The sequence below is a fragment of the Propithecus coquereli genome, unplaced genomic scaffold (genome assembly GCF_000956105.1).
Source record: "Propithecus coquereli isolate 6110/MARCELLA unplaced genomic scaffold, Pcoq_1.0 Scaffold128, whole genome shotgun sequence".
NCBI classification, from domain to species: domain Eukaryota; kingdom Metazoa; phylum Chordata; class Mammalia; order Primates; family Indriidae; genus Propithecus; species Propithecus coquereli.
The window spans coordinates 960,303-970,279 of NW_012136969.1; the positions used below are offsets into that span (position 1 = coordinate 960,303).

At 50.4% G+C, this 9,977-nt stretch overlaps 1 protein-coding gene across 4 annotated transcripts in view; it reads right to left on the reverse strand.

Moving 5' to 3' along the window:
* The window catches only part of TBC1D2 (TBC1 domain family, member 2), a 47,946-nt gene extending 38,843 nt beyond the window's left edge, over positions 1-9,103 (reverse strand). For 2 of the 4 annotated variants that reach the window (XM_012638278.1, XM_012638277.1), the window contains exons 1-2: positions 8,701-9,098; positions 5,297-5,426 (exon numbers count right to left, since the gene is read on the reverse strand). In XM_012638278.1, the coding sequence (XP_012493732.1) occupies positions 5,297-5,426; positions 8,701-9,063 (493 nt within the window). In that variant the 5' untranslated portion in view covers positions 9,064-9,098. Of the gene's footprint in view, positions 1-5,296; positions 5,427-8,700 lie in introns of all 4 variants that reach the window. The other 2 variants (XM_012638279.1, XM_012638280.1) reach the window with 2 other exon arrangements.
* Between the last annotated feature and the right edge of the window lie 874 nt (positions 9,104-9,977).

Consider the following 9,977-nt stretch of genomic DNA (forward strand, 5'->3'; position numbering starts at 1 on the left):
AAAAAAAAAAAGCAAAGTAGGATGTTTGATATTATTATATGATCCAAAATGTTTACATAAAAGGGGGACAGAAGGTGACAACATAATGTTAACACTGGCTGTCTCTGGGTAATAGGATTATAGGTACTTTTTCTTTTTTCTGTTTTCCAAATTTTCTGCTTAAACAATGACTCTTCTACAGTGAGTGACTTCAAAATGTTTACTTTAATGTTAAGAAAGGTTTCAAAGAAATATTATAAGAGAGAGAGAAGGTGAAATATTTAGAAATTAATTTTGAGGGTTATCGAAACTGGAAAAAAGCCAGGACCGCTTATGGGATGGGATGGTCTTGCCTAGGCAGCTCCTAAGACCTATGAGGGCAGCAGACACTTTTCATTTGTAGCCCTCTTACCGAGAGGTTGAAAAATTTAGGGGTGGAGGAAATTGTTTTTGCACTATATCTGCAAAAAGAGTGTGGGTATAAAAATATTAAATATAATGGTGGGGCCAAGTGTTCAACCTACTTAAGAAAACAAACTTTGCAATAATTGAAACAACAACAGACAATACATTTGTTAATTCCTAATAGGCTCTGCTGAATCTGGCAGGCTGGCCAGCACTCTGCAACACTACTCAAAAACCATTCTTTTGAGGTCCTCCCTTCAATTCACCCTCTCCCCAAATACAGACTGGTTGTCTAACCTAAGGCTTCCAGGTGGGGCTGGAGAAAGAGAGATGAATCAAAGTGAAGCTCACAGCCTAAGGAGCAGGGGAGGGGAAGAGCGCACACCTTGGGAACACCCGGTGGGCAGGAGCTGGGGGCCATTCTGGGAGGTGGAGACAGAGTCCTTCCAATTCCGGCCAGGGAGAAGACTTCCTGGAAGGGGGAAGCACTGCAGCTGGGCCTTGAGGACTGGAGTTGATTTGGATTTGCAGGAGGAATGAGGAAGGATCTTTCTGTGCAAGTGTAGGTACTGGCAACAGCAAGGGGTCCCACACCCAGAGCTGAGTGTGTGGGGAGGACCCCAGGGGAGATGGGACCAGGAAGGCCGAATGGAAAGGGGTGTGGCTAAGAGGCTGGATCTCCTCTGGCTGGAAACCAGAGCCCCCAGGGGTTTGAGCAGAGGAGGCTGAAGTACTGGACCTGGCTTTGGTCAGAAGATTTCAAACCCAGCCCTGTTTCTGCAAGGATGGTGCAGTGACCTGGTTGGAAATAACTTTTTTTAAAAAACAAGGCTAGTCTCCATCCTGTCTCCTTTGGAGTTAAAGTATACGAAAATGTTTAGAAAACCATGAGGCCCCATACTGTGGACATCTTTCAAAGTAGTCTTTATATATAGGCTTTGAGTTGATTCAAAATAAGTAAGATTCTCTTGTTTATCAATTTTTTTTGTTTTTTGTTTGAGACAGAGTCTTGCTCTGTCTCCCAGGATAGAGTGCCGTGGCATCAGCCTAGCTTACAGCAACCTCAAACTCCTGGGCTCAAGCCATCCTCCTGCCTCAGCCTCCAGAGTAACTGGGACTACAGGTGCATGCCACACGCTCCGCTAATTTTTTATTTCTATTTTTAGTTGCCTGGCTAATTTTTTCTAGTTTTAGTAGAGATGGGGTCTCACTCTTGCTCAGGCTAGTCTCAAACTCCGGCCTTGGCCTCTCAGAGTGCTAGGATTACAAGCATGAGCCACCGCACCTGGTCTTGTTTATCAATACTTTAACCACCTTTATTCTCCCTCATTCAGAGCAAAAAAAAAAAAAAAAATTTACAGATTTTCTAAGATTTTAATACTTTAGTAAGTACCCTCTACCTACCATTATCTGTTTTCCTATAACCACCACTTGTGGCCCTAGATCTGCTCTGAGACCACAGAGAACTAAGTCTTGGGGGTTAAGTGTTATCTCTGGTTGGTTTCACCAGTGAGGAAACAGTAGCTCAGAGAGGATAAGTTTCATAGCCAAGGTCGAAGTTAGCAGGTGACACAGTTATAGACTCAAATGCAGTTCCTCACTTTTGCTTTTATCACTAAACCGTGTGGCTTATCAGAGCAGCCTTTCTAACAAGCAGACCATTCCAGGACAGGAGGAGCTGCCCAGCAAGCCACAGGTCCCAGTGCTAAGGGGCTGTCTAAGGATGGGTAGTACATGATGGCAATGTCAAAGCAGAGATCAGCACTTTCCATAGGAAACAGAATTGGTGACCCAAGACTATGGTCTGGGGCCTCTGGGCCCCTCTCTAGCCTGGATAAATGCCCTCCATGAGGTGACCGCACAAAGAATTTTCAGTGGCATTTATCTGCAATTCTCCCTGCCTGAGCCCTAGGGGCTGCCCCATCATCAGTGGGAAGAAGTCACTGCCTAGACAAAAAAGGGCCTGGCCCAGGAGGTCACTGCTTCCAAGGAGGGCCCTGGACAGATGGCTGGCTGTCCCTCAGCTTTGGAAGGGAGGTGTGAGTCTGCAGACTAGGGTTTGAATTTTACCACTGACACTTTCTTACTATGTGACCTTGGAGAGGTCCCTTGATCTCTGCAAGCCTCAGTTTCCTCTTCTATAAAATGTGAATAACACTAACTAGCTCATAAGATTGTTGTGAGGATTGGACAAGATGAAACATGTAACGTTAGAGCAGCATCAATAAATGGTATGCATGTTTTGGAGACGATATACATTTATGAAAGTCCTTTGTAAACTCTAGCCTACTTTGGCAACATGCTATTCTTCTTATTATAAATCTGTTGGTTTCTCTTTGATCTTTCTTGGCTCTGTAGAAACAAACCACTATTTACGTAAAGTATCAAACAAAATTGTAAGCGCTTAAAAACTGTAGAGAACATGCCTTACAGATTGCTCAAGGGCAGTGACAAAACACTTTTTACCAGATGGAGTCTCTGTGACTCAAAGTCAGACATGGGTCAGGAGGTTTTCACCATCCTAGGAGCAGGCCTCTGCTTCCTCAGGAAGGGTGGCGGCTGCAGAGTGGGGCAGCTTGCTCCAGATGTCTAATCCAGGGCTTGCTGGCTTGCTCAAGATTCCAGAAATGTCTTTCTGGGTGGGCTGGGGAAGGTTTTGCCCAGGCCCTTGGTCTGGGAGGGTGCAGACTTGCTGTCGGGTGAGGAAAGGCTTCACGAGGAGAAGCCCACATCCCTGCTTCTGGAGTTGCAGGCCAGCATCCTCCTCGGGAGACTGGCACCCTGGTCATCCTGGCAACTGGCAGGGGTTAGCCCAGCAGAGGCCTGCTGTGTGTGCTGAAGCGAAGCCACAGAATTAAAGAACCTGGGACAGGTTCACCGCAACGGAAGGGCCCGTGGGATCCCAGAGCCACGCTTTGACAATCTGCTTCTTCAAATTTCAGTTCCAGACACACAAGAATTCTGTTATTGGGAGGGTTTCTCTCGCTTCTAGTCTGAGGCTGACCTTTGGCAATTCTGTCAACTCGGCTGCAATTTTCGGCGTAGCCAGGGTTGTGTGGCTCCCGGGCATATGGGGAGTGGGGGCTAGAGAAGTGCTGAAGTAAAGAAACCTTCAAAAAGAAACCCCAAAGAAACCACTGATGACTGTTATTAACAATCTAAGGAGCAGTTACTGTAACAGTAATGGCACATATATGTGTACATGTACTACTATGTGAGTAATAGCACACACACTTATGTACACACATAAACGTGATTATTAGGACAACCACATGTATCGGGCACTCACTACGTGCATAGCATTACGCTAAGGGCTTTCCATTCCTTTCCTCATTGAATTATAAAGTTCAATGTATTCGCTCACACGTTCACTCCATGAATAGCCAATGTGCCAGGCAGGGCACCAAGGACTAGGGGCAACAGGTGACAAAGAAATGGTCTTCACCCTTAAGGGCTAGTGGGCAGAGACTGACAAGGACAGGGGTAATTCAACACAATGTGACAGGCCTCCTTAGAAATGTTTGAAGAAAGTGTTGAGGGACCTCAGAGTCCAGTGGGCAGAGTCTGAGAAGGCTTCCAGAAGGAGGGTGGCAAGAGGAGGTGGTAACAGAGCTGGGCCAGCAAGAATAAGCAGGAATCTGCCAGGCAAAGGAGATAGAGAGCAGAGGCTCATCTGGTGCTGCTGAAGCAACAAGCCCAAGGTGGGCACTGAGGGGGCAGGCAGAGGTGAGGTCACGAGGGACAAGCATGAGCACCCTGTGCGGGAGCTGGGTGGCAGACCAGCCCTGGATGGGGTGACAGGCTCAGGTTTTCCTTTTAGAAAGCTCACTTGGGGTGTGGGGAGGGATGGGTGCAGGTGCAGGCCTGCACACGGGAACACTGGAGTGGAGGCTGCTGTAATTTTTCAACTAAGAGATGAGGTCTGACCCACGCAATGGTAGCGAGAAACGCCTGGGTCCAATGTGTGGGTCAGAGAGCAAAAATGGTCAGCATGGTGCCTGACTGGATTCGCTGGCCAAGATTGAGGAAGGGTGGAGGACGGTATGTGGGGAGCCATCTACCAAGTGAAGGGACACTGGGGGAGGAGAAAGGTCAAGGCGGATGCACTCAGATTTGGACACGCAAAGCATCCAGGTAGAGGTCCAGGAAGTGCTTGGTGACAACTCCTGTCCCTGCCTATTCAGCCTCGCTGTCGACTGAGGATGAGGCACTTTGGACACTCTGCAGCCTTGTGCTGGGACCTGGTTTTCTGTGTTCCTGCAGGGGCAGCTGTGAGATGGTCTATCTCAATTCTAAAACCTGCCAATCATGGTCCTGGCTGCAGTGTGCGGGTGGGAGGGTGTGATCTCCTGGGCTCATCCATGCTGGGATGTTGTTCTAAGATCTGGGATCAAGAAACTTCATTTGTAAGCCATGAGGGTGCAACAGAATCTGTCTTATGAGAATACCAGGTATAAAATCACTGATCTACCAACTCTCTGTACAAAAGCATTTGCATAAGCAGCAAGCACGACACTGCATTTTCTCATTAACCCTCCTCATGGAAACTCTGTGAAAGTTTCATTTCTTGAAACTTTCCCATAATAGTCGTCATAATAGCAGCTAACATTTATCGGGCTCTGACCATGTGTAGGCATTGTTCTAACCATTTTAGGTGTATGGATTCATTTAATCCTATAACAACCCTAAGAAGGTTACAGGGAAGGAAACTAAAGCTCAGAGAGGTTAAACGACTTGCCTAAATCACACAGAATTAGGATTTGAGTCCAGGAAGTCTGGCCTCCAAGCCCAAATTCTTGCCCTAACTAATCCTGAGCCACATCCCGGGCTCCTCCCGCTCACTCAACAGGAAGGTCAAGGCTGAATCACCAGAGCCCTGGGTGTGTGGGCAGGAGGCCAGCCGGTCGGGTACCTAGCTCGAGGTGCAGGGCGGGCCCGTTCCCAGCCAGGGCGGCTTCTGGTGCAGGCGGGCTGTTGTGGAACTCCCAGCGCTTCATCTGTAGCTGCTGCAGCCAGTACAGCATCACTTGCTTGGTGGCGGCCTGAGAAGCACAAGGATTAATTGGCAAGGCCCTGTGCCTGCAGGGTGGCACTGGGTGTGGGACAGGAACTTTCTCTTTCCCAGAAAAAAAAAAAAGGTCACTGTGGGTAGGTATTCGCCTCTGAAAGACCACATGCTTCTAGGCCACAGAAGATAATCAGGGTCTGTTCTCCCACTTAGAGGTTCCTTAATTGCTCTTGGCCCCAGTTTCCTCATCTGTACTATGGTGACAATAATGCACATTTTCTAGGGCAGGCATGAGGACGAAATGAGATAAGGAATGCAAAGTGTCCCGCACAGTACCCGACATACATTAGATACTCAAAATGTGCTCACCGGATGGGGGAATTTGGAGATGCTGTGAGGGAGGGGAAGAACTTCGGAATTCTAACTTGGGTAGGGCCCTGGTACCATCACTATCTCCCTCGGTGACACCCCCAAGTCTTTGCTACCTTTCAGTGGAATGGAGGTGATCCCTCCTGCTTTGGGAAACACTGAATCATGGATATGAATGAGGACTGGACAGCCACGTGCTGTGACAACATGGTGGCACCTTCCAGGTGCTCTAGCACACCAAATAAGTTAATAGTAAATGCTGGTCATCAGTCTCCCAGCACTGGATAGTCCAAACACCCACTTTCACATCCACTCACTCCCTGGCTCCTCCAGGAAAGGGGCAAGGCAGGACTGATCAGTCCTTTCCACAAATGAAGAAACGAAGGTCCCGAAGCTGCCCTGGCTTGTGGTGGAGAGCTGGTCCCAGAATCCGGTGCCCCACTTCTAGACCAGAGAACTCTGCTGGGATTTATGGCCAGGAGACTTGTGGCTTCCATAAAGGAGGCCTGAGATCAGCTGAGGTGGGCTGCAGAAGATAGGCGGCTCGATGGGGGTGGATGGGGAGCCCCACAGACCTGCCTACGATCGAGGCCATGAGAGAACAGCAGCAGGCTAGTGGCACTGGGGCAAGCTCCGCCTCTCAGGGGTCCACAGGTGTGTACTAGGCCGGGAGGCTTCATGAAAGAGACCCTCAGCCTGTCGTGTAGGTATCAAGGAGACAAAATGATGCCCACCAGTCTTCTCTTTCTGTGCACTTGCCCTGAGAGACCTCAGCTCCTCCCAGGGTTTTACTAAGACCTTAATGCTGATGAGCTCTAGCCAAACCCAAATATCCCATTGTATTAATTCATTTGACAAGTGTACACTGAGCACCTATTACATGCGTCAGAGACTGTGCTAGGTGCTGGAGATACAGGTCCGAGTCACCACACATGGTCTCTGTCCTCCTGCAGGGTCCATGTACCTAGATGTCCCATGGGCTCCTCATCCTGAGTCCCTCTTGTCAGTGAGTAACCAGGCAGTCAGCCAGTTAGTTACTCCAGCCACTCTGATGTTCTCCCACATTCTACTTTCCTACAACCCCAAGCCACCTCCACTGTCTCCCTCCCCACGGCCACAGCTCTAGCTGAGCTGTCATCCTCTCCCAATCCCCTCCCTGGGCTGGGAGGTGATGGGCTCCCTGACTACCAGCCTTGCTTTCCCCTAACGTGTTCTCTACCCAATAGCCAGGCTGAGCTTCCTAAACACTCTAATCTCACAGTGCTTCCTCATTTAAAGCTCTTTGACAATTTCCCACAGCCTACAGGACAAAGTCCAAGCTCCTCGGCCTAACTCATAAATGCCCCACCCCTGGGCCTCTGCTCTCCAACTCCATCTTTCCGGCCCCTCTGTATCCCAGGCTCCTGTGAGTTCCTGGACACTCAGGGCTGGATCACGCTTTCCTATCTCTGCCCGTGGGGCTCTCTTGGTCTGGAATACCTTTCTCTTCCTTGTCTGCTTGTCACACACCTATTTCTTATTTCAAGCCTCAGGTGTTGGCCCCTCCTCCACGATGCCTTTCTGGCTAGCCCCCGGACTCAGTGGAAATGATCCCTCCTGTCACCATGCTTTTCTTGTACAGACTTATCACAGGGTCTCTATAGAATGTTTTAGAGTGTGTGCCAGTTTGCCTGTCAGTCTCTCTCTCCAGAACCAGTGGGCAGGGCTGATCTGGTGCCACACCCCAGAGCCTAGAATAGAGCCAGGCCCATGCGTGGAATGGTGGAAGAGTAAAGACCACGTACGCAGGCCCTATATACAGCACTCGGCCTGTGGAAGAGACCCAGGAACCACATGACCTCTAAAGTGCCTTCCCTGGCCTGGAATTCCTGGTTTACAAGATTTTAACCAAGTCCCCCAGCCTGGTCACCAGCTAAGCCCCGTCACTGAAGGAGAACTGAACCTGTGGGCATTCATGCATACCCAGTTAGCTGGAGGTGGGGGGACTATCTCTTGGCACACTCGTCTCTGATGCCCACAGAACTCTTAGCCCAGATATGCCTTTCCAATTAAATTACCGGCCACCTCGTCTCAACATGAGCATTCTGACCTTGGTTCCATCATCCTGTGTATGCATGTGTGTTTATTCAACATTTATTAAGTACCCACTAGGTGCCAGACTCTTCTCTAGGGTGAGATTAATTCAACAATTTGTAGGTGCCTGTGATGTGCCAGATGCTTACAAACTACATAGGTTCTGAGTGGTTAAGTAACTCACCGAGGGTCACACAGCTATTAAGTAGCAAATGTACAATTTGAATCCAAGCCTGTCTGATTTCAAAGTATGTGGCCTTTCCACTATTTGAGGCTTTCTCAGTTAAACACGATGATAAAATAAAATTTACCTATTGCTGCTGACAGAAAAAACAGGTTTATACATGTCTAGATGAACAATCTAGGCTGATCAGTGCAACCTAAGTATTTATCTTCCTAATCCCTGCCAAAGTCTCAGCATTCACTCCTCATGGCCAAAACATTAAGAAAAGTGAATCAGATTCCTGGCCTTGAAAGCGGATTGCAAAGACTGTATTTGACTATACTTCAGTCCAAGAAAGCTAAGGTAACTGCATTGTTAGGCATACCCCGAAGTAAAGTTTTGAAACAGCACCGAGAAGTATAAAGATTCCAAGTGTGGACGACACCACTCTCTAGATGCCCGACCTCAGGCCAGTCACTTTAACTCTCTATGACTCAGTTTCTTGACTCCTAATATGGGTCCATCATCCCTGCCTTGTGGGAACCCAATGAGGAAATGGGTGTGAATGCGCTTTGGAAAGCACAAAGTTTTGGGAACACGCCGGTGATCACTGTTCCAGTCAATTTACTGTGACCGCAGACCCGCGCCCAGCCATGCCCTGGGAACTCATCCAAGGTGGAAAGGAGAAAACCCTTCCATTTACCTTCAGGGTCATAACCCGGCTGGGAGTCTTGATTTCGAAAGTCCCCTCCTCAGCGTCAGCTTTGCAGTCAAAGATCGCACTGGAGAGGTCGATGCTGCCCAAAGGATTAGCATCCTGCGCGGTCCGCGAATAATACAGATGACGTTTCCTCTCGTCGTAGAAGAACCAGCGGGATTTCCAGCCCCGCATGGGCCCTTTGCCGCCAAACTTACTTAAATACCCACAGAGCTTCTTTGGGGCCGCCTCCAGGGGCCGGGCGCAGCCCTCCGACTCCTCGGGAGGCAACTCCTCGGGGCCCCTCGCAGAACCCGCGGGCTCTGCGGACCCGGGAGCGGACGAGCCAGACTCCGGGGTCCCCTCCATCGCTGCTAGCCGGCGACCGCAGAGAGACAAGGGGACCGCGGAGGGACGACGGGTCCACGGAGAGACAAGAGTTCCGCAGAACACCAGGGAGAAGTCTTGGAGACTCAGCAGGGACCTCCCAAGAGGGAGACACCTGGGCGGGGGCGGGGCCAGTGGAGGACCCGCCCCTGCGAGACGGCAAGGACACGGCTGCCCGCCAGCCGTGCGCCTCAAAGACCTCAAACCCAGATTACGGAGGCTGGCCACGCCCCCCACTGACAGGCCACGCCCCAACAGCCCTCTATCCGCTCCTCCCTGCCCAGACTACTTCCGGCTTTTCCCTGCGCCAGTCAGCCATCTTTACTGAGGGCAGCTGGGGTGCCCGGCCTCAAGTTAAAGGCGTAGTGGTATTGGCCTAGGTTAACCATGGGGAAAGACACTTGTCCCTGGCTACACTACTCTGGTGGCTCGCATAGTAACGTACACAGATGGTGCCTTCTTGCGCTTCATGGGCCTCCCGCCTTTTTCCTGCAGGTGCGCAGGCCACCGTCGGACGGCGCATCACGCGGCCATTGGCTGAGAGGGACGGCGGGCTCGGGGGCCCCATTTCCGGCGCCGCTCAGGGCGCGCGGCTCCTGGGTTCTGCCCGCCCACCTTTTCTCGGCAATGTTCTGCACCGCAGTGGCTCTCAGCGGATGGCCTTCTTGTCCTTCGGCTGACCGTTGTGGCCTCCCGCCCTCTGTCCTGGCTCCCCTTCGCCTCCTAACAGGGCCGGTCGCGTTGCGTGGGTTGCCCAGCCGCTCCGCTGCGGGAACCCAGTGTCACGCCTGGGGCGTGGTTGGGCTCAGTACAGTTTGTAAATAAATGAAAGTACTCAGGGTCTAACTAACTCGCTCCATTTCTGCCTCATTTTATCTCTTCTTACATTTCTCCCT